The 25007-nt window shown below is 39.6% G+C and overlaps 1 protein-coding gene and 1 long non-coding RNA gene across 5 annotated transcripts in view; one reads left to right on the forward strand and one right to left on the reverse strand.

Moving 5' to 3' along the window:
- LOC142939300 (uncharacterized) overlaps window positions 1-24593 on the reverse strand; it is a 75099-nt gene extending 50506 nt beyond the window's left edge. The window contains exons 1-4 of one of the 3 annotated variants that reach the window (XR_012949947.1): window positions 22950-24593; window positions 19890-20001; window positions 4771-9692; window positions 2338-2965 (exon numbers count right to left, since the gene is read on the reverse strand). This is a non-coding gene — a long non-coding RNA (uncharacterized LOC142939300). Of the gene's footprint in view, window positions 1-2337; window positions 2966-4770; window positions 9693-19889; window positions 20002-22949 lie in introns of those variants that run through there. The other 2 variants (XR_012949948.1, XR_012949949.1) reach the window with 2 other exon arrangements.
- LOC142939295 (antiviral innate immune response effector IFIT1-like) lies at window positions 14088-17461 on the forward strand. 2 transcript variants are annotated; one of them, XM_076082571.1, is made up of 3 exons: window positions 14088-14174; window positions 15370-16367; window positions 16517-17461. In XM_076082571.1, exons 1-3 carry the CDS (start codon window positions 14167-14169, stop codon window positions 16600-16602), a joined length of 1092 nt encoding a protein of 363 aa, XP_075938686.1. In that variant the 5' UTR covers window positions 14088-14166; the 3' UTR covers window positions 16603-17461. The 2 variants fall into 2 exon arrangements, with proteins under 2 accessions (XP_075938686.1, XP_075938685.1); XM_076082570.1 differs by having other exon boundaries at window positions 14105-14174; window positions 15370-17461.
- Window positions 24594-25007: the final 414 nt, after the last annotated feature.

Raw genomic sequence — 25007 nt, forward strand, 5'->3', positions numbered from 1 at the left:
TCAAAGCTCTGCTGTGTTTAAATACCTAACAGGATGTACACTATTATGGACTTTACGCAACAGGAGCCTGCGAATAGTTTGGAACGAAACTATTAACACCAGCAGAGATGCGAGTTTGCGACTGTTGCAGCACTTTTTCATTGAAAGGTTTGAACAGATTCACGCAGGCAGAGGACCAACTACCAGCATCCTATTGAGCCAGAGCAGCGACGGGCAGTCTGTCTGAGGTAAACATGTTATAGCCTTGAAGCTACTGTAAGATAATTTATTGAGTTTCCTTTTAGCGAAATGCTCTGAGTGTATTTAAACTCCCTCTGGTAAACAGTAACCATAGACTGTGTATAAGAAGTGGAGATAGTCGTCGTGATGTCACCCGTTGATTTGTGGACTACTGTTTTAAAGCCTCGAGGTTTAATATTGTATTCTTTAAAAATCACAACGGTTTCTTGGTAAATAAGACACACAGCCTTTGATCTTACTTCGATGAAAAAATATTTAGCTGTCCACTCCTCACTAAACACTCGGCACTCAGTGTCGACTTTTCTTTTCTTTGGTCCACTCATTGTTACAGAGGGGCTCAATGCAGTGGCAAAGGGGAATTTCAAATTTCAAAGATAGCGTTTCAGCATCGTTTTCTAAATGATCTCCGCCCAGACTAAAACACCCGAAAACGAATATCATGTGACTATTCACGTACACTGGGCATGATGGTGGGTGCCGGTGTAAACAGGAAGTAGATTGATTGCTTAGCTAAACATAGGACAGAGTAATAAAATGGTCTTTAAGAATGAAAGGTTGTGTTTTAAGAGTTTTAAAAGTTTTATTTTTCAGACTTAGTTTCAGCGCTGCGGGTCTCTCTCTCTCTCTCTCTCACATCAAATTCACTTTAAAATCAACACTTACACATAAAGGTTTACTAGATTATGGGTCCATAAATGAGGTCAACACACGTCTCTCACTCGTTTCCTCGGTGTCGTTGTTGTCTGTTCTCACTCGTAGCTCTGCTGGTGGCTGAAGTCTCTGTCGTTCTGGAGAGCAATTCATGTTTTGTTCCTTTACATTTTATCTGCGGACTTCACAATAGTTGTGCAGAACAAAATAAGCATTAATAAGAAAAGTAAAGTCCTCCGTTTTGTGTCCGTTCTCCTCAAAGCCGCTAACCGTGACTTCAGACGGCCGCTCTGTAGGTCTGATAACCCCGCTGGACACGCCGCTCGCTAATCGCTCCAGTAACAGCTACTTCCTCCGCAGAAATGCATAATTTAACTGGAAACAGCTGCTAGTAACGACAACAAGGTCAGCAACACCTGTACTCAGTTGTCCATGTTGAATTAACCTGGTAGATGATCGGTAATCAAGGCTGTTGTTGTTTGTGATCTTCCAGGAAAGGGTCACGTGATAGGGGTGTGACGAATCAATCAAGGACACGTTGTGACTGCTAAGTACCAATCAAGTAGCAAACGCAAATGTGGGCGTCATCTAGAGAGAATAGACCAGACTCCAGCAAAGGTCAATTGTGTCTGGAGTGCGCCATCTAGTGGGATCAACTGAAACGCCGGATATTGCAGGAAAAAGGCAAAATTAATGCGGTCTTGACTATAATTTGGATAATTTTGTACCGATATTTGACGGGCCGGATTAAAAAGCCCAACGGTCCGTATATGGCCCGCGGGCCGTAGTTTGCCCATGCCTGCACTAGAGTCTAATTGGTTGGAAGATCTGGCGGAATAGCATGAACATCCTGCATGTTACACCTACATGGCTCCTCATTGACAGATGCTTCTCTGCACGTATGTCCACACATTTGTTTTTTATTTTTGTTTCAAACACTAAGTTTATGTTCATACATTTCTCAAAGCTACAATCATGGATGCATCAAAGAATGTGTCAATTATGATTTTCAGAACAGAAACCTGACTGAAATGTATATTTTATGGGTATTTTTACGTGCATTTCTGACTTTCAAAACTTTCTGATGAAGTGCGTTTTATTTGAGTAATGAGGTACTGTCATGTATTTTCAATGAAGAGGAGAAAACAAGAGAAACATCCTTAAATGTTAAACGTTGATGTGGATTTTAAACCGATCCTTCTCTGGCTGAATATTTGAAAAACAACAGTCTGTGGTCCTTTTGCAAACAGACGCCTCTTAATACTATTATTATTATTTTACTAGATTCCCTCTCTGTGAAAGAAATCCGCCCAACACTGCAGCAGGTAGGCTATCACAAGAGGTTCATGTAAAAGGTATGCAGGAGGTGGACACCTGCAGGAATAACTTTCCATTCCTGCATGATGGCACATTTGCAGTGACAGTAAGAGCGACAGAATTCATTGAAATTCTTGGTAGTTTTTATTTTGTTTAAACAATGGGCCCTTGAATTCAGACAGTTAGACAAAAGTCGGCTTCTCTTTATTAGCCGACGACAATCCATTTTAATGTATTACCGGCAGCTTTTATTACAAGGTTATTTATATTCATTTTATTCATTCATTGTCATACAACAGGGTTACACAACCAAATGTAGATTGCAGGCCCATTTTAATACATAAACAATCAAATATCGTGAAAACAAACAAACTAAATATGAACTGATCTGGCGTACGCCACAGCCGATTGACCGTTTAACATGTTTCATTCATGTCCTCCAGTAAGTAATTGGTAACACTGCAGAGTTCGATTTTATTACTAATAAAGCAGCCGAAGCAACAACAAAAAAAGCTAAAACAAGCTGTGAGGACTGAGCTTCCTCTTCATCATCTTCATTCTTCACAGGAGTGAATGAGAACTTGAGAGACATCAGCTTCCTCCAGCCCTTGAAGCTGCTCTCCCTCCTGACTGGTCCAGAGTTCCTCCTGTTCCTCTTTAATGTGTGGGGGTTCTGGGTCCTCCTGGTCCAGACTGGAGCACCACTCCTGCTGATCAGGGGGAACCTCTTCTTGAACCACCAACAGCTGCTGGACGTCTGCAGGAAAACAGTAAACACACACAGAGACGTTACAAAGAAATGTTAGTATTGAGCAAATAGTCTCCTGTACATACACTTTTATTTCCTGCCATCATTCCCTCTTACACTCCCTGTGCACAGTTACCAAACAGACATGCCGACACAAAATGTAAAGACACAACGCACCAGCAGCAATGAGGTCATCAATAGTTTACATGGCAAATAAGTGTGGCACTACCCAACATTGTTAAGAAGTATTCAAAGAACCTGCATCGTCCATAAAGTGCGGCTGAGATGTGATCATGTGGGCAGTTATAGTCGACTAATGTACGTAAACCTGCCACCGTAGAAACAGTGGATAGAACCTTCAGAAGCAGCCACAACGTAACCGTGGACGTGCATCATCGTTTCTGAACCAATCGCTCTCCACCTTGGTAGTCAGCCGGAGAGAACATCCACGTAAAGATGATGAAACTGAAATGTGACAATAACAACAATGACACAATCTGAAGTCATAAACTTCGTCTAGAGACTGCTCTCAGGAACGTAGAGGTCAAGGTTGAACCCCCCCACCCCCTCCTACACACACACACACACACACACGATTGTTTGTTGCTTTTAGGTAGTATGCTTGTAGTAATTGTTTGTTTGTTGATGTATATTATTGATTTATGATCAGTATTGTTCAGTAAATAAACTGTTATATTTTAGGGAACAGTGTTCTGTGATGATTTTGTACATTAGTGTTGTGATAACAGCTGGATGTTATCGTCAGTGCTCGGATTCAAACCTTCACCGTTCTGGATGTGGTAAAAATACTTTGACTATTGACATTTTTGAATCATAAACATTCCACGATTTAACCACTAGAGGGCAGCAGTGTTACATCATTTAATGAACATAAACATTACACGATTTAACCACTACACTGTAGTGGTATAGTGGTAGAAAAAATGAAGACGACAGTGGTGCCATACCCCCCTCCCCCCCCCCAAAAGTCTAAATGTGTGCGCAAGTACAATCCTGACTTTCTTAATACTTTCAGTGTGTGGAATGTGGGCTAATGCTAACAAACGAAGCACTGAAGCCTTCAAAAATAAAGCGACACCTAGCGACGAAACATCCAACGCTCGTGGGAAAGACTGTTGGGCTTCTTGTTGTGTGTGCAGGTTTACATACACATGATAAATAAATGTATTTGTGATCATCACATTGTATCATCTCATTTATTTGACAAGGGTTTTGCCTGTTCAACTCCGCGAGGACGCCGGCGTCCTCGATCCCCTCCCCTTCCGTTCCGTTCCTACGGCTTGCTTGCGCAAACTACGTCACAAAACATGGCCGTGTTTGGTATCCCAGCATGCCCAAAACCCTCATCTTTGCAAAGTCATCGATTTTCTTTCATTTCTTATGGATTTTTCACAAAAGGAGCCCAAACACACTGTCCAAAGTCGAGGAATAACCGCTGCAAGTCGGATCTTGCAGCATTTCGACGGAAAAAGACATATTACAGACCCAACAATGTGCTAGCGGATGTTACCATGGAGCTAGTAGCTTCAGAAAACGCTAGTACTTAAAGTACAAACCTTATCTTCCTCTTCTATAAGCCGTCAACCAACGTACAACCTTGCGTAACTGAGGTACCCTCATACTCGATCGTGCGCTCAGTGTCAGCCATTATGCACAGTTAGTCCGCTACTTACATACCACGTCTTCGACCATATATATAGTTTTTGCAAAGGCTAAAAATAAAAGGGAAATAATATAATATCAAAATATAAAGGGAGAAACACCTTTAGTGTGTCAGAATATCATTTGGTTACCATGTGTCCATTTGGGTCTCCAAATATCCTTTTAGAGCTCCGCCTGGATCTCTTCATGGAAGAAACACTGTAGAATCGTCATACTTTGTCCAATCTTCTTCAAATTTGAGGCAGTTGTTCACTGATAGTGTAGTTACAGCCCTATACTGTCCTTTACCTGTACAGATACAGCCACAGGCAGTTATTTATACTGAAAGATACTTTTTATTTTAGGCGGACAAAAATCTTCAATTTTTACTGACTTCAAAGGCCCACTGCTCTGTTTCTGTATGACCTACAGGTTTTCTTCTACCTTAGGGGGTTTTCTTTCTAGAAAGACCTCATTGATGCATATAGTCAGAGTGGTTCAGAAGCTACAGCCATTTTAATTTGGGTATGTCATTTTAGGCGGTTTTGCTCCAAAATAGGGGTGGAGTTGAACAGGTAACAATATAGTTATTGAATACAAATCAAACCAAGAGTGAGATCAATTAGTTAAACTAGTAGTGTTAATATTTGAATGGGCCCCGGGACACTTTCTACTTGAAAAGTTGGGCCCCGAGGTCAAAAAGGTTAAGAACCCCTGATTTAGATATTGACAACTATGCTTTGATTGATTTGTGTTCCTGATAGCACAACAGTGTTCCTTTGACTTCCCTTTGCTCTTCCTCCTGAACTTATGATGAGCCATGACAAATGACATTACAAGGGATTACGTAGTTAAGATAATTGATTGATGGGTTGATTGATCCAGTCATTGACGTGGTGCACACCCAGAGGCCAAAACGCCTTGAAGTAAAGAAATACACGACCAGATCATTTCATTGGAACCCATTGAAGACTAGTCACCACAACCTCATTAGGAATATTTAATTTGACTGAAAATGTTATGGACATGTTTTTATTTGGGTCCTAGGAGAGCCATCTGAAACACCGTTATTGCACCATCGAGGACAGCAGAACAATTGATGTTGAACTTGCAGGTTATCAATTTTGTCACTGAGCTCTCTCAGAATTTGAGTAATGGGGAATGTGTTCTTTTGGCTGCTTAAACATTTGAACGACAGACCTATCAGTAACTGTATGACAAGATGACCTCGTCATATCATAACTTCATTTTGATATTGTGCAATGACTCAAATTTTTCAATGACCTATTTAGGCCAACAGTATGCACCTGACAGTACTCTTCTACCTCTACTTCGGTTTGTTGCAAAGTAAAAACACAAATGTACCTTGAAGTTATTTTCTATGTAGTTCCTTATTTTGTTATCATCTGTGCCTCTCCAGTGTTGGTAAGTTCTATATGATCATTTTGAAATAAACTACAGCAGTGTTATAAAAAATGATAATAATGAAAATAATTCATTAATTTAGTATTCATTAACGTCACATCTTGTATATATATATAGCATGTTAGAGTTATAAATAACTTGTCCATGTGAGGAACAATAGTTTAATTTAATGACATCACCAAAATTAAAATTAACAAAAAGTAAAATGCCAATAATGCCAAATTATTTGGGGGGGCTGAAGAACATTTTAGGGGGGCTTCAGCTTCAGCTCCCAGAAGCAGCCCCCGAGGCTGCTTCTGGGAGCAACACTTCTGGATTGAAGTTGCAGACAGCTGAACTATATTACTTTATCTTTAAATGTTAGTTACAGTGAAGAAGTAAGGCTCCTGAAACTGTATTTCACACATAATATAACATAAAGATGATCAAGATGGCGCCGCGGATGGCAGCCTCAGTAGCCTACTGCGCTCTCTCGTATTTTTTCTGTTTTGTTTCTTTTAAACATCCGACAATCCACTGGTCAAACATTTTCGCCGTATTTCACAGAGCTTTTAGTTGGAGGAGCAGCGGCTCTCCTCTGGATTTGCCGGAGATGCCGACGGGGGAAGAGAGCAGGAGCGCTAGTTAAGCTGCGTCAGCGGGGATTCAGAACTGCGCTCCCGTCAATCCATCTGGCAAATGTCCGCTCTCTGGCCAACAAGGTGGATGAACTGCATATAAACTGTAAACCATTTTATTCACCGTGGGAGTTTTCCTCATTCATTCTGGTCGGTGTTTACATCCCACCTCAGGTCTGTGTGAGTGAGGCTCTCCAACACCTGGCTGAGCAGATCACCAACATGGAGCACAAACACATAGACTCCCTGCTCATTGTTCTTGGGGACTTTAACAGAGCAAACCTCAGCAAATAACTGCCTAAATACACACAACCTGTTCCAACTCTTCCCCTCTGGTAGGCACTACAGAGCACATACGCCAAAACCACCAGACCCAGGAACAGCTTCTTTCACTGGTTGTTCAATTCAATTCAATATATTTTTGTATAGCCCAAAATCACAAATGAGGGCTTTACAATATGTACACATTTGACATCCTCTTGTCCCGGAACCCTCACATCGGAACAGGAAAAAACAAACAAACAAAAAACCTTTAACGGGGAAAAAAGAGGAAGAGACCTGTGGGAGAGCAATAGAGGAGGGATCCCTCTCCCATGATGGGCAGAAGTGCAATAGATGTCATGTGTAGAACAGCATAACAGAATTACAACACATTCAATGTATGACAGAACCACGGCAGGAGGCAAGACCAGGTCCAGGTATAACCCGGATACACAGGAACCTGTGAGGCGAGAAAGCATATACTCTGGTGAAGAAGCATAATGTGCATTAATGGCATCGGTAATATGAAATAGTGTGAGTAATAATAAAAGTGATATTAGCAGTTGGAGTCAGCAGGGCCATGGTAGGAGGAAGGACCAGGGTCCAGATGAAACCATGCTCCATGGAAACCTGTGAGGAGAGAAAGCACAAGGACTCCGGGGAAGAAACAAAGTCAGTACTGTGCATTAATGGTATCGGTAATAGGGTTAATAATGTTAATAATAAAGATAGTAGGTGTCAGCAGGGCCATGGCGGGTGGAAGGACCAGTGTCCGAGATAAAACGATCCATGGGAACCTGTGAGGCGAGAAAGCACAAAGACTCCGGGGAAGAAGTAAAGTTAGTAATGAGCATTAACATCAATTCATACAGAAAGAGATGAAGAAGAGAGAGGAGCTCAGTGTATCCTAGGAAGACCCCTCTCTCACTCTGATGAACAATTAATCAGACAGTACTGCACTATTGCCTCCATTTGCACTATCACCTTAATTCCATTGAGACTGTTGCTGTATAGGTTTATGTTCATATATATATATATATACTTTTGGATATATATTTATATTTATATTGTACATAGTCTTTAAATGTTTGTACTTACATCTGTTCGACTTTTTTTGTTGTCCTTGTCTTATTTTTTATATTTTTCTTGTTTATTTCTAAACCTGTGTATGTAAGTTGAGACCCAGGTGGAAACCGGAGTCAAATTCCATGTGTGCATACGCATACATGGCCAATCAAGCTGATTCTGATTCTAAATAATCTCAATTAAAATCCTGCTTGAAAACTGTGCTGATGTGATTTAATCTACTAAGTGATTAGATGTTTGAAAGAAAAGCACAAAAAAACAAACCTGATACAATGTTCATATAGAAACCCAAAAAAATTATTGTTTTTGTTAAAACTTTATAAACTAAAGAAGAAGAAATGACTTGCTTTACATTGTACATCTGTCAATTAATTCAAACTTTTTTTACAGACAGATAATTCAATAATAGAAAAATTGTTGGCTATAGACCAGATTAACAAATATAATCATGCAAACAATTACAAAGTTCTCTGTAATCATTCTCTTTGCCTCCCCTCTAGCTTTGAGTTTCTCCCTCATGTGAAGTGGACAGAACTGGGACGTTGGTATTTTTTTTACAGCAAAAATGCTAAAGGGGCAGGCCTAAAAATGAAAAGACTGAAGGCATCGACTCTGAACCAACAAGCACAGCACAACACTTGTAGATAAAAAGGGAAGCCTGATCATCAAGGATCTCACACTCAAATCCACAAATGGGGAAGAAGTCGGGCATGAATGATGCAAGAAGAGAGGACGAGGAGGAAGGAAAAGACATTGGCGTTAAAGAGAGATGGACGAGGTGGAGGTGATGGACTATGAGTACAGATGAGAGATATGACAGTTGGCAGGAGGGATGATGGAAGAGGAAAGAGGGCCAGTGTCTGGGTATCAAGACGACCCTCTTTAGCCTCTTTCTGGCACCCAGCTGGCATCACTAGCAGCTTCAGTATACTGCTGCGTCAGCACTTAAAGACTGAGAGAGCCTATGTGGCGACTGTGGCTCAGTGGAGAGCAGAGTCGTCCTTCAATCAGAGGTTCGATCCCCGGCTCCGCTAGTAGTCCATGTGGGCAAGACACTTAACCCCAAATTGCTCCCGTAGTTGTGTGTATGAGTGTTGTGTGAATGTTATGGGCAGGTGCCATCAGTGTGTGAATGATGACATGTAGTGTGAAAGTGGTCGGAAAGACTATGCAAGTACAGACCATTATCTGCTCCATTTTGCAGCGGATGAATCAGACAATAGCAATCAGCTGCTGCGAGAAAACCAAAGGGCAACAAATGAACCGTCCACAAATTTCAATGGCACTCGAGCTTATTGCCATTCGTCAGAGCACTTCTGGCTCATTTTTCTTAATTCATGCTTAATTCATTCGAGATGCTGCCTCCATTCTCAGAGTCTCCACTGGTTTCTAAATAAAGACGAGAGAGGATTGTTGTGCGCTGAAATGCTGACACCAGAGGATGCCAAAAGCTTCTTTCATTCTCTCTCACTGATCTTGTACTGATGCAGTGGCAGGGCTGAGTCACAAGACAGAAACCAAAAGGAACAACGCCCCCTCTTGGACAATAAACAGTATCACAGACGTGGTGTGTGCTGAATCTTACATTTAGGGGACTATCTTCTTCTCTTTCTTCTTTTTCTTCCTCCAAACCGTAAAGTGATGAAACAGTGAGTCTCCTCCTCAACAGCTCCAGATATCTGAAACTAGAAAGACGATTCATGTCTCAACTGCTGAAACACAAATGTAAGAAGTAACGTTACTCAGATCAGCAAAAGTGACGTTAGCAACACCGGTGTAGAAATACAGTTACAAGTAAAAGCACAAAAGTATTGGCATCAAAATATACTCACAATACCAAAAGAAAAAGTACACATTTTATAGAATGGCCCATTTCAGAATAATATATATTCTATTGCCGGATTAGGATTATTGATGTTCGTTAAACAACATTTAGCTATGCTAACCCACGGCCATGCTAGCTGCTCTGTGAGGCCGGCAATATTTTATGCACCGAAACTCAGATTTCACACTTAAAAAATTATAATCACAAATTGTTAAAAAAAGTAAAAAAGAGACTCACATTTGAACAACACTTACAACAACCTAGTCTACAGCCACGCTAACTACTCTGGGAGGCTGTAGCCTACTTGGCTTTGAGCTAGCTAAAAGCTAACGTTAACCATATTAGCTAATGATGCTTGTGTGCTAATTAGCACTAAAAAAAGTACAGCTATGTATTGATTAATATATATATATATATATATATATATATATATATATATAGTCCGTGCAAAAAGTATAATTAATTTTCCATTGTCACGTTGTATAATGAACAATGTCAGTTTAGGGGTGTTACCTAATATCTCATTGGTCTACTTGTGTTAATGTAAATGTTTTCTGCTACGTGTGAGTTCGTTGTTCGATAGCCGATGCTGCCTAAACGTGGTAAACGGTTTGTCTGTGTTATTGTCACATTGAATGAATACGTGCAATGCAATTCAGCACCAAAACATCAGCTTGTTCCATTATCTAACTTTAATAATGACAATTGAGTAAAGGAAGTCCAGAGCTGTAAACAGAGACAGCTCGCCTTCAAAGTAAAAGTTGCACGTTTTCAAACGTGTTTGCTCCAACGATAAATTTAAGGAGAGCTAAATTAAATAAATTAACAAATATTTTAAATAATGAACAAAATATATAACTGTTACAAAGTCATATTCCTGCCACTTTCCCACAACTGATTGAATAAACTGTCAATGGGTGCAAACACTGAATTATATGTATGTAATGGTTCCTTATATTATCAATTTATTAATTTATTTAAATAAATGCTTCTTAAACTATTTGGGTGAATGTTTCAGGCTGTAGTGTTGAGACTTGTGAAGAGAAAGAGTTGATTTATCTTGAACTTTGACTTTATAGCTGGCTCTGTTGTCATGACAATGATGCCACGAAGCTATCCCATGTAAAATCCTTCAAGTTTATTTACTGTTTGTACTTTTAACTATTCTACATAAAATAAAATGAATGAATAAAAATGCAGGATTATCAGCTGGGCTGTGTACAGAGCTTCCACATTATGACTTTCCACAGCATAAATGTCACTATTGAACAAACTTGCATTTGTAGTGCCAAACATAGTTCAATACCATTTTCAATATGGTAGTCTCTAAAAGGGTGCACATGTTTCTGTTAACATCACAGGTCTGTATTACAATACTTATTAATATTAGTAATAACATACAAAGCAAAATTTCACTCTTCAAATTCCATGTGTGCACCATATGACCATTTTAATAAGGGTTACCTTTTTTAGTTAAACCATGAGGAGTCCATTGATGAGTGAAGCGATTTTGGTCACACTCCACAGCATAATAATGAAGTTATTGAATATTTTTATCATATGTCTATTCTTTTTTCAATCTACTCCACCCCTATTTTGGAGCAAAACCGCCTAAAATGACATACCCAAATTAAAGATGGCTGTAGCTTCTGAACCACTCTGACTATATGCATCAATGAAAGAAAACCCCCTAAGGTTCCTTGTGGAAGTGTCAGAAAACCTGTAGGTCATATAGAGACAGAGCAGTGGGCCTTTGAAGTCAGTACAAATTGAAGATTTTTGTCCGCCTAAAATAACAAAGTGTCTTTCAGTATAAATAACTGCCTGTGGCTGTATCTGTACAGGTAAATGACAGTATAGGGCTGTAACTACACTATCAGTGAACAACTGCCTCGAATTTGAAGACGATTGGACAAAGTATGACCATTCTACAGTGTTTTTTCCATGAAGAGATCCAGGCGGAGCTCTAAAAGTATATTTGGAGACCCAAATGGACACATGGTAACCAAATGCTATTCTGACACACTAAAGGTGTTTCTCCCTTTATATTTTGAAATTATATTATTTTCCTTTTATTTTTAGCCTTTGCAAATTGCAAAAACTATGTATATATGTTCGAAGACGTGGTACGTAAGCAGCGGACTTGCTGTGCGTAATGGCGAAAACCGAGCGCAAGATCGAGTATACGGGTGGCGCATTTACGCAAAGGTTATTCGTTGGTTTACGGCTCATGTATGAAACAGATAAGGTTTGCACTATAAGTACTAGCGTTTTCTGATGGCACTAGTTCCATGGTAACATCCGCTAGCACATTGTTGGGTCTATAATGTGTCTTTTTCCGTCGAAATGCTGCAGAATCCGACTTGCAGCGGTTATGGCGACTTTAAACAGTGTGTGGTTGGGCTCCTTTTGTGAAAAATCCATAGAAAATCGATATTTTCTTTGCAAAGATGAGGATTTGGGGCATGCTGGGATACCAAATACGGCCATGTTTTGTGACGTATTTTGCGTAAGCAAGCCGTAGGAACGGAAGGGGCGGGGATCGAGGATGCCGGCGTCCTCGCGCAGTTGAACAGGTTTTTTTAAGCATTGCACCTTGTAGACCAGGGGTCACCAACCTTTTTGAAACTGAGAGCTACTTCAAGGGTACCGAGTAGTACAAAGGGCTACTTATTTGATACAAACTTCCTGAATAACAAAATTGCACAGATCACCTTTTATTAATAATAATATATGTAAAGAGACTGTTTGATCACGTCAGTTAATTATTCCTCACAATAATTATTAAGAATGATTTCCACAACAATGATGGTATAGCTACACATACATATTTAAACATGCAACTTTTATTTCTGTTAATCTGTTTCAACATTTGAAAGTCAGAGGTATCACATCTCTGATATTTTTGTATCATCACATGATTAAAGCCGGTTACTTTTGCACCTAGCGCCTGCTGGTGAATGATGCAGTGGTAATGTAGACATTTTGCGAAGTCTGGGTCACCTTTGCATTGCGCAATGAAGCCTGCATGCCGGCCCGTCATCGCGGGAGCCTCGTCTGTTGTCACAGACACCAGCTTTTCCAACGGTACCTTTTTCTCCACGAAGAAACCAGTAAAAAGTCTCGTCTATAGCCGAGCGGGGGATCCAACCCTCCGAGGCGCGCGAGCGTCTTCGGGCGCCCGCGTTCAAACCTCTAGTCTGGGCATTTTCGATCGGATTGCCCCGCGGTCTGTTCCGAGGATTTACGGACCTGACGACGGGGTGCTCTCGCCGCGCGCGTCTGGCGCCAACGGGAAGCGCCCGCCATTCGGAACCTGAAAACCTAGTGCGGCGGCCTAGTCCTGGCTGTCCGCCGTGCGCCTCCGGGTACCCAACTCTCTTATGACAAGAAATATTGTCATTTTAAAATCTACAATAATGCAAGCGTTTTTGATTAAAAAAGAACAGCAACTACAATTTTAGACTGAGCTCCAATGGTGACTAGTGCTATTTTTAGAACATGTCTCGCGGGCGACTCACGTGGTCCCTGCGGGCGACAGGGTGCCCGCGGGCACCGTGTTGGATACCTCTGTTGTAGACGGTCCCTGCGCACTCTTGTGCTCTTTTGTTTGTGTTTTAACAACGTTTCGCTTCTGAGTTACTGATCTAAGAAGTCCGAATCTGAATATCTTTCCGACTTTACCGAACAAGGCTACACCTTAACTTTTCTCATAATTATGAAATCCGGATCTCGTATTCACGAGATATTTTGTCATAAGTATGAGTTATTTTCTTGTAATTACAAAACAGTAACTCATAACTCTTAAGAGAAAATTGAGTGACCAAAGGTGATGAGTTATGTTTCAGTTTGATCAGATGAAAGTGAAGACAAAGACAGGTCACAGGACATACAGATGCGTTCAAAGGTTTCACAACACGTTGATATTATCACACAATGTGAAGGTGCAGCCATAACAATGTGATATCTTGGATGTGAATATGTCCCCCAGTGTGGCATCATGTTCTGTAAGAAGAAGTAGAAAACTGTTTCTAACTCAACATTTTCTCAAGAGAAAATATAATCACAACATTTGATGAGTCATGTTTTAGATTCATCAGATGGCTGTAGGCTTCAATTCCTGGAAACGGAAGTCAAGCAGCGTTTCTAAAAGAGAATAGAAGAATGAAACTCAAGTGCCCCGCCTCTACGATACGCTTCGATGTGATTGTGAACATTTAAAGCTGCGTGCTCAACAACATCTTATCATTTATACCAACGAAGCCAAAGCAGCATCAAGAGCCAAAACCAGCCACACTAACTTAGAGGAGTTACAGAGTTGAGGAAACAGCTAAATGATGAGGTGAGTAGCTGTTTCTACATTTCATATCATTGTTGGAGTAAATAATCAGTATCATTATGATTTATTTAATATCTTATCATTGTGTCCTACAGCCAAATAATATTAACATTATGGATCCTTCAAGTCATTGATGATGTATTCAAACACTGTTGTTCAGTCAGATCTTTGGTACCTCCTTCCTTCATTCCCTCCTTTCTGTCTTTAGGCTACTACTATTATCACTCCTGTGTTTCTTCAGTCTTGCCTTTCAGTCAGTGCCACAGGGATTAAAAACCCTTTTTCTTAACAATTATTACTGATCAGTTGTTTTCTTGAAGTTTCATCCCACACTTCCAGGAATATAATTCTGGTGGACAAATGTGAAATGTTGTTGTTGAATTATTTTATTCTGCTGACTCCAGTTTTTTCTTCCCTTCTCTCTGTGGCTCACACCATTTATTTACCTTTCTTCCTTCCTTGCCTCCTCCTCCTTTACCTTTCAGCCATCTTTTCTTTCTCCCTTCTGTCCTTCTGACCCCCCCTCTTTTTTTCTCCTCCTGCCTCACTCTGTTTCTTCCTTCCTCACAGACGCCATCCTACCTTTCATTACTAATCTATGTATTCATTGCATACTTTGTTCACCTTTGTTTCTTCTTGTCCTCCATGGTTTTATATTTTGTCCGTTCTCATACGTCTTTTCTTATCCATTCTTTCCCTCCATTGTCCCATTTCCTCTACGTCCACCCATTTGCCTTCCTTTGTCCTCTTCTGTTTCTCTTTCAAGTTTTCCTTCTTTACTTACTTTCCTCTTCCTACCTTACTTTCTCTTTGCAGCCATTTGTTGGTCCATATTCTTTCTTCCTCCTCTCATACTTCTTTCCTTATCTTCTTTTATCTTTTATCTTCCCTATTTCCTTTCTGACCATTCAATGCGTCCTACTCTATTTTTCATTCCCCCCTCCGATCCTTCCTTAATTCCTTTTTTTTTCTTGCTGCCTTTCAAATCAAACCACCGTACACAACCATGTGTAATGAAATTATGTTGTGTCTAGATCAAGGAAGCAGCTAACAGATTCAATGCTCCTTACTCTATTTCTATCTTCCTCCCTTCCTCAACATGAAATGAACAATGATTATCCAAACATAGCACGCCTCCGAGCATATTATATTAACCTAGTGATGTATTTTAATATTTGTCATTTTTATTCCCCATCAGTGCTGCTCAGAGTCAAACACCACTGCTCTCAAAACTGGAGGCCCTGCAGTGCCACTTTACCTGGGATCTTGACCCCAGCAAGACCAAACTTTTATATCAAAGGGACAAGCTGGTGGACATCGGCACAGAGGAGGGAAACAGCTGGCTGGGTCATATTTACAACCTGAGGGGGTTCATTCAGTACAAGCTGGGCTTCCCCGAAGACGCCCAGAGTTTCTTCAACAAGGCTGCAGAGGCCTTCCGCCAGATGAGAAAAGCAGATGACGGTCCGTGGTTAGTGGTGAACTACGGGAACCTGGCTTGGCTGCACCACCACCTGGGAGACCAAGCAGAGAGCGAGGCTTACCTGTCCAAGGTTGAAGCCCTGATGAAGAAATACCCATCTCCATCGCAGGACGAGCTCCATGCAGAGATCTACGCTGAAAAAGCCTGGACCCTGATGAAGTTCAGCGCACACAGAGAGCTGGTTGCAGATTACTTCCAGAAAGCCATCAGGATGCAGCCGGACATGGTGGAGTGGAACACCAGTCACGTCATAGGGTTAGCGAGTACTTTTGATCACAGTGACACAGGGCTGGAGGCTGACATCTTTGAGAAAATGAGAGTCGCCAAGGAACAGGATCCAGAGAACTTGTACCTTGCTGCTTACTACCTTGAGCAACGTGCAAAGAAAGGAGAAAGAGTTGAGGATGAAGCACGTGAGTTAGCCGGAAAGATTTTGAGAAATCCTCTCAGCAGCTACAGTGGTATGAGAGCAACACTAAGGGTTTATAGAAACTATGTATCTATTGATGAGGCCATTGATTTGGCAGAGGAGGCTCTGGAACAACATCCAGATGAGCGTTATCTGAAGAGATGTGCCGCTCTCACTCTCAAATGGAAGATCATTTTTTTCAGCGACGGTCACCCAAAGCAAAGCATGATAGACAGAGCAATCAGTCTCCATGAGGAGGTGATTTCTCGTTACCCTCATTCTTCATTTGTGACGAAAGTAGACCTCGCAACTATATACGCAAAGTCCAACATAGCTATAGCTGAGCAGATGTACCAGGAACTGCTAAAAATTGATCTGGAACCTGCAGACAAACAGCTGCTTTACAACCACTACGCAAAATATTTAAACTACGATCGACAGGATCAAAACAAGTCACTAAAATATCACATGAAGGCGGCAGAGATACCGCATCAATCCTTCTATCGTGGGAACAGCATCAAAGTTCTGGAGAATGTTAAAAATAAACGCAGGAACCGAATGTGGAGAGAAATAGAGGAGTTTCTGGAAAACCTGCAAGAGCCATAGTGGTTTCTTTACAACACTGGTCCTAAATCTGGAAAAAAAAATGTATTGCATTACTTAACAAATCTGAGAATACTTATTAATTGAGCTGTATCCTTTTATCAGGCAGGTGTCTGCAAGTTTTTACACTTTAGTAGTTAATGGAACACAAAAGCTTTAAAAATTATATCAAAAACCTATATATTTGTCGGAAGTAGTACACTCGATTTGTACGACATTCAATAACACTGGTCTTTTAAATAACATCCACTGTGATGTCTAAATGTCATTAGCATTATTCAACATCACATGGTTTATTACAATAGATTTTGATCAGATGTTGTGTTTATTATATTCCTGTTGTGTGTTTTTTCCCTCTTAGCACTGTATTTTAAGTTTATGTAAGAACATTACTATTACTACTACTAGTGTTGAAGAAAATCATCATATAACCAAGCTGAAAACAACACAGTTGGTTTTATAACAGATAGTTCCTTGAAATAAGAACGCCAGTAGCTCCTAGAACGACGGCGTCAGGAAACCTGGGCGGGTGCGATAAACACTTCCCCTACGCACACCAAATGTTCTGTCAAATTGGTCCGATATCTGATTCAAACGTGGACAGAAAGAACATACCATATTTGGAGAGCAAGATGTGCTTTGGTTGTGGTTCAACCAACTGGTTTGATTGGTGGAAGGTGACATAAGGGGGCTGAAGATAGACTATAAGTGTAAGAACGCAATAACTAATACTTTGGATCTGTTGTATGTTGCCTTGAGCTCATTAAAACACTTCCTGCTTGGTTGCAACTCCAATTCAACGTCTCTTCTCGTCATTTTGCCAGAACATAATTGCCGGCCAACGTGGTTTCCCCCCACTTTCCTGTTTGGCTCCCTAGTGGTGATTGTTGGCTGAACGCCCAGAAATTGTTGAGTGACGCAGCCTGTAACTGCACATGAGGAGTAAAAGCCATCATACATAGAGACATTGATCATAGTACGTTCCTAAATAACCTGAAGTGAAGAACCTCAATATCCTACAGTATCGTACAATACTATTTCAAGTTAATAAAAGCAATCCAATTATTTGTCGGAATAAACAGCACAAGTGTAACCTGTATAAATGTATCAGTAGCATAATCATTTAAACCAGAATTAACCTTGCCTTTTGACTTGGAATTTTGCGAGTTTGTGAGTTTAAATGAAGAAAATGAGTGTGAGACCAGTAGATATTGTGGGGATCAAAAACCCAGAGCATGCAAAACGCACAAAAGGACTAGATCCATCCTGGCCAAAAGAAGGCACATTTGATGTGGGTTTGTGTTAGGATATGGAACTAAGAATCAAGGATTACAAACCAAAAGATAAAAGCAAGAAACGTCTGCAGAAAAGAGAACTAGAACTAGAAACAATTAAATTGTTTAAGATTATAAGTCATCGCTACAGGACAAATGTAAGAGATGGGTTTGCTGAACTAAAAGAAAGAAAAGCAAAAGTAGACAAAATGAACAGCTGCAGGAAGTTATCCATCAACGATCACCTTAATTCCATTGACACTGTTGCTGTACAGGTTTACGTTCATATATATATACTTTTGGATATATATATATATATTTATATTGTTGTCTTTAAATGTTTATACTTACATCTGTTCTACTTTTTTGGTTGTCCTTGTCTTATTTTTTATATTTTTCTTTAATATTTTAGTTTATTTCTAAACTTGTGTACTTGAGACCAAAGTGGAAACCGGAGTCAAATTCCATGTGTGCATACGCATACATGGCCAATCAAGCTGATTCTGATTCTAAATAATCTCAATTAAAATCCTGCTTGAAAACGGTGCTGATGTGATTTAATCTACTAAGTGATTAGATGTTTGAAAGAAAAGCACAAAAAAACAAACTATATGTTCATATAGAAACCCCAAAAAATAATTGTTTTTTGTTAAAACTTTATAAACTAAAGAAGAAGAAATGACTTGCTTACATTGTTTTGTCAATTAATACAAACTTTTTTTAAAGACAGGTAATTCAATAGTGGAAAAATTGCTGGCTATAAACCAGATTAACAAATATAATCATGCAAATATAACAGAAAATAAAACAATGATATTACAACGTTCTCTGTAATCATTCTCTTTACCTCCCCTCTAGCTTTGAGTTTCTCCCGCATGTGCAGAAACACACACATGTGGACAGAACTGGGACATTGGTATTTTTTACAGCAAAAATGCAAACTGAAGGCATCGACTCTGACCCAACAAGCGCAGCACACTTGTAGATAAAAAGGGAAGCCTGGATCATCAAGTATCTCACACTCAAATCCACAAATGGGGAGGAAGTCGGGCATGCATGATGCAAGAAGAGAGGACAAGGAGGGAGGAAAATACATTGGTGTTAAAGAGAGTAGATGGACGAGGAATAAGTGATGGACTATGAGATGAGAGATATGACAGTTGGCAGGAGGGATGATGGAAGAGGAAAGAGGGCCAGTGTCTGGGTATCAAGACGACCCTCTTTAGCCTCTTTCTGGCACCCAGCTGGCATCACTAGCAGCTTCAGTATACTGCTGCGTCAGCACTTAAAGACTGAGAGAGCCTATGTGGCGACTGTGGCTCAGTGGAGAGCAGAGTCGTCCTTCAATCAGAGGTTCGATCCCCGGCTCCGCTAGTAGTCCATGTGGGCAAGACACTTAACCCCAAATTGCTCCCGTAGTTGTGTGTATGAGTGTTGTGTGAATGTTATGGGCAGGTGCCATCAGTGTGTGAATGGGTGAATGATGACATGTAGTGTGAAAGTGCTTTGAGTGGTCGGAAAGACTATGCAAGTACAGTCCATTTAGCATTATCTGCTCCATTTTGCAGCGGATGAATCAGACAATAGCGATCAGCTGCTGCGAGAAAACCAAAGGGCAACAAATGAACCGTCCACAAATTTCAATGGCACTCGAGCTTATTGCCATTCGTCAGAGCACTTCTGGCTCATTTTTCTTAATTCATGCTTAATTCATTCGAGATGCTGCCTCCATTCTCAGAGTCTCCACTGGTTTCTAAATAAAGACGAGAGAGGATTGTTGTGCGCTGAAATGCTGACACCAGAGGATACCAAAAGCTTCTTTCATTCTCTCTCACTGATCTTGTACTGATGCAGTGGCAGGGCTGAGTCACAAGACAGAAACCAAAAGGAACAGCGCCCCCTCTTGGACAATAAACAGTATCACAGACGTGGTGTGTGCTGAATCTTACATTTAGGGGACTATCTTCTTCTCTTTCTTCTTTTTCTTCCTCCAAACCATCCCCTCGAGGGTAAAGTGATGAAACAGTGAGTCTCCTCCTCAACAGCTCCAGATATCTGAAACTAGAAAGACGATTCATGTCTCAACTGCTGAAACACAAATGTAAGAAGTAACGTTACTCAGATCAGCAAAAGTAACGTTAGCAACACCGGTGTAGAAATACAGTTACAAGTAAAAGCACAAAAGTATTGGCATCAAAATATACTCACAATACCAAAAGAAAAAGTACACATTTTATAGAATGGCCCATTTCAGAATAATATATATTCTATTGCCGGATTAGGATTATTGATGTTCGTTAAACAACATTTAGCTATGCTAACCCACGGCCATGCTAGCTGCTCTGTGAGGCCGGCAATATTTTATGCACCGAAACTCAGATTTCACACTTAAAAAATTATAATCACAAATTGTTTAAAAAAGTAAAAAAGAGACTCACATTTGAACAACACTTACAACAACCTAGTCTACAGCCACGCTAACTACTCTGGGAGGCTGTAGCCTACTTGGCTTTGAGCTAGCTAAAAGCTAACATTAACCATATTAGCAAATGACGCTCGTATGCTAATTAGCACAAAAAAAAGTACAGCTATGTATTGATTAATATATATATATATATATATATATATATATATATATATATATATATATATATATATATATATATATATATATATGGTCCGTGCAAAAAGTATAATTCATTTTCCATTGTCACGTTGTATAATGAACAATGTCAGTTTAGGGGTGTTACCTAATATCTCATTGGTCTACTTGTGTTAATGTAAATGTTTTCTGCTACGTGTGAGTTCGTTGTTCGATAGCCGATGCTGCCTAAACGTGGTAAACGGTTTGTCTGTGTTATTGTCACATTGAATGAATACGTGCAATGCAATTCAGCACCAAAACATCAGCTTCTTCCATTATCTAACTTTAATAATGACAATTGAGTACAGGAAGTCCAGAGCTGTAAACAGAGACAGCTCGCCTTCAAAGTAAAAGTTGCGCGTTTTCAAACGTCTTTGCTCCAGCGATCAATTTAAGGAGAGCTAAATTAAATAAATAAACAAATATTCTAAATAATGAACAAAATATATAACTGTTACAAAGTCATATTTCTGCCACTTTTCCACAACTGATTGAATAAACTGCCAATGGGCGCAAACACTGAATTATATGTATGTAATGGTTCATTATATTATCAATTTATTAATTTATTAAAATAAATGCTTCTTAAACTATTTGGGTGAAACGGGTGCACATGTTTCTGTTAACATCACAGGTCTGTATTACAATACTTATTAACATTAGTAATAACATAAAAAGCAAAATTTCACTCTTCAAATTTCATGTATGCACCTGTATGTATATGACCATTTTAATAAGGTTTACCTTTTTTAGTTTAACCATGAGGAGTCCATTGATGAGTGAAGTGTTTTTGGTCACACTCCACAGCATACTAATGAAGTTATTGAATATTTTTGTCATATGTCTATTCTTTTTTTAAGCATTGTTGTAGACGGTCCCTGCGCACTCTTGTGCTCTTTTGTTTGTGTTTTAACAACGTTTCGCTTCTGAGTTACTGATCTGAGAAGTCCGAATCTGAATATATTTCCGACTTTACCGAACTAGGCTACCTTAACTTTTCTCATAATTATAAAATCCGGATCTCGTATTCACGAGATCTTTTGTCATAAGTATGAGTTATTTTCTTGTAATTACAAAACAGTAACTCATAACTCTTAAGAGAAAATTGAGTGACCAAAGTTGATGAGTTATGTTTCAGTTTGATCAGATGAAAGTGAAGACGAAGACAGGTCACAGGACATACAGATGCGTTCAAAGGTTTCACAACATGTTGATATTAGCATTCGATGTGAAGGTGCAGCCATAACAATGTGATATCTTGGATGTGAATATGTCCCCCAGTGTGGCATCATGTTCTGTAAGAAGAAGTAAAAAACTGTTTCTAACTCTACATTTTCTCATGAGACAATATAATCGCAACATTTGATGAGTCATGTTTTAGATTCATCAGATGGCTGTAGGCTTCAATTCCTGGAAACGGAAGTCAAGCAGCGTTTCTAAAAGAGAATAGAAGAAATGAAACTCAAGTGCCCCGCCTCTACGATACGCTTCGATGTGATTGTGAACATTTAAAGCTGCGAGAGTAGATGGACGAGGAAGAAGTGATGGACTATGAGATGAGAGATATGACAGTTGGCAGGAGGGATGACGGAAGAGGAAAGAGGGCCAGTGTCTGGGTATCAAGACGACCCTCTTTAGCCTCTTTCTGGCACCCAGCTGGCATCACTAGCAGCTTCAGTATACTGCCGCGTCAGCACTTAAAGACTGAGAGAGCCTATGTGGCGACTGTGGCTCAGTGGAGAGCAGAGTCGTCCTTCAATCAGAGGTTCGATCCCCGGCTCCGCTAGTAGTCCATGTGGGCAAGACACTTAACCCCAAATTGCTCCCGTAGTTGTGCCTACGGTGTATGAGTGTTGTGTGAATGTTATGGGCAGGTGCCATCAGTGTGTGAATGGGTGAATGATGACATGTAGTGTGAAAGTGCTTTGAGTGGTCGGAAAGACTATGCAAGTACAGTCCATTTAGCATTATCTGCTCCATTTTGCAGCGGATGAATCAGACAATAGCGATCAGCTGCTGCGAGAAAACCAAAGGGCAACAAATGAACCGTCCACAAATTTCAATGGCACTCGAGCTTATTGCCATTCGTCAGAGCACTTCTGGCTCATTTTTCTTATTTAATTTCAATGGATGAGATGCTGCCTCCATTCTCAGAGTCTCAACTGGTTTCTAAATAAAGACGAGAGAGGATTGTTGTGCGATGAAATGCTGACACCAGAGGATGCCAAAAGCTTCTTTCATTCTCTCTCACTGATCTTGTACTGATGCAGTGGCAGGGCTGAGTCACAAGACAGAAACCAAAAGTAACAGCGCCCCCTCTTGGACAATAAACAGTATCACAGACGTGGTGTGTGCTGAATCTTACATTTAGGGGACTATCTTCTTCTCTTTCTTCTTTTTCTTCCTCCAAACCATCCCCTAGAGCAGGGGTGTCAAACTAATTTTCACCCTGGGCCACATCAGCATTATGGTTTCCCTCAAAGGGCCGGTTGTAACTGTAAGACTGTATAAATGTTACTACTCCCTAACATATTGTTAAATAACGGTCTCTGCATTTGATTATTGTTTATTCAAGAGTAAACATATTGTACATGCAGTTATATAAATGTAAAAATATATGTAAGCATATAATGCTTCTTGTTTCTTATAATAACTTATTATAACTATTTTATGTTTTTCTTGGAGGCTAAATTTAGCATACTTGGCTTCGTGTTTGGTGTCAAAATGCCGACGTAAATTGGATTCATTCATCACTGACACTGCCTCATAACACAGAAGACATACTGGTTTTTCTCCATGAAGCACAAACATGTATTCGCTTTCCCATCTTTCATTAAATGCAAAAAGAATGCTGTCTAGCGGCAGGATGCCGTCATTTAGCCGGTCACAAAATCGACATACATTGTGGGAGATGTAGTTTATGGTCACTGTACACCGTAAAGCAGCATAGACTTTAATTTTAAGGCAACAATCATAGGCCTTTTATATGGAAGCCCATTTAAGGCAGCAAAAAAAGATGAAAAGTTAGACTAAAAATATCCCTATATTTTGCATCCATGCATCCATCTGTAACCATGACACTGACCAGATGTTTCCTGTTGTTGTTCAATGAAGGTTGTCACCTCAGCCACCTGGTTTTATTCTTTCTACGCCAGAGTTACTTCTTACCGAAAATCCTCTCAAGGGTGTGTTTACTTAGTACAATCCATGTGAAGTATTTCATCTGTTGTAAAGCCACGTTTGAAGTAGTCTTCAATGTACTCCCAATACATTTATATGTCAAATATGGTAACGGAAGAGCTGCTTCTATGACTGTTGTGTTTAAGTATCTTATAATTTAGACTTTCTATCTCATAATTATGACTTTCTATCTCATCATTTCGACTTTCTATCTCATAATTATGACTTTCTGTCTCATCATTTCGACTTTCTATCTCATCATTATGACTTTCTGTCTCATCATTTAGACTTTCTATCTCATCATTATGACTTTCTGTCTTATCATTTAGACTTTCTATCTCATAATTATGACTTTCTATCTCATAATTATGACTTTCTATCTCATCATTTCGACTTTCTATCTCATAATTATGACTTTCTATCTCATCATTTTGACTTTCTATCTCATCATTATGACTTTCTATCTCATCATTTCGACTTTCTATCTCATAATTATGACTTTCTATCTCATCATTTTGACTTTCTATCTCATAATTATGACTTTCTATCTCATCATTTCAACTTTCTATCTCATCATTATGACTTTCTATCTCATCATTTCAACTTTCTATCTCATCATTATGACTTTCTGTCTCATCATTTCAACTTTCTATCTCATCATTTCGACTTTCTATCTCGTCATTATGACTTTCTATCTCATCATTTTGACTTTCTATCTCATCATTATGACTTTCTGTCTCATCATTTCGACTTTCTATCTCATCATTATGACTTTCTGTCTCATCATTTCGACTTTCTATCTCATCATTATAACTTTCTATCTCATCATTTTTGACTTTCTATCTCATCATTATGACTTTCTATCTCATCATTTCGACTTTCTATCTCATCATTATGACTTTCTATCTCATCATTTCGACTTTCTATCTCATCATTTCGACTTTCTATCTCGTCATTATGACTTTCTATCTCATCATGACTTTCTGTCTCATCATTTCGACTTTCTATCTCATCATTATAACTTTCTATCTCATCATTTTTGACTTTCTATCTCATCATTATGACTTTCTATCTCATCATTTCGACTTTCTATCTCATCATTATGACTTTCTATCTCATCATTTCGACTTTCTATCTCATCATTTCGACTTTCTATCTCATCATTTCGACTTTCTATCTCATCATTATGACTTTCTATCTCATCATTATGACTTTCTATCTCATCATTTCGACTTTCTATCTC

This window comes from Anarhichas minor, unplaced genomic scaffold (genome assembly GCF_050575085.1).
Source record: "Anarhichas minor isolate MPS153535 unplaced genomic scaffold, ASM5057508v1 ptg000096l, whole genome shotgun sequence".
Lineage (NCBI taxonomy): Eukaryota > Metazoa > Chordata > Actinopteri > Perciformes > Anarhichadidae > Anarhichas > Anarhichas minor.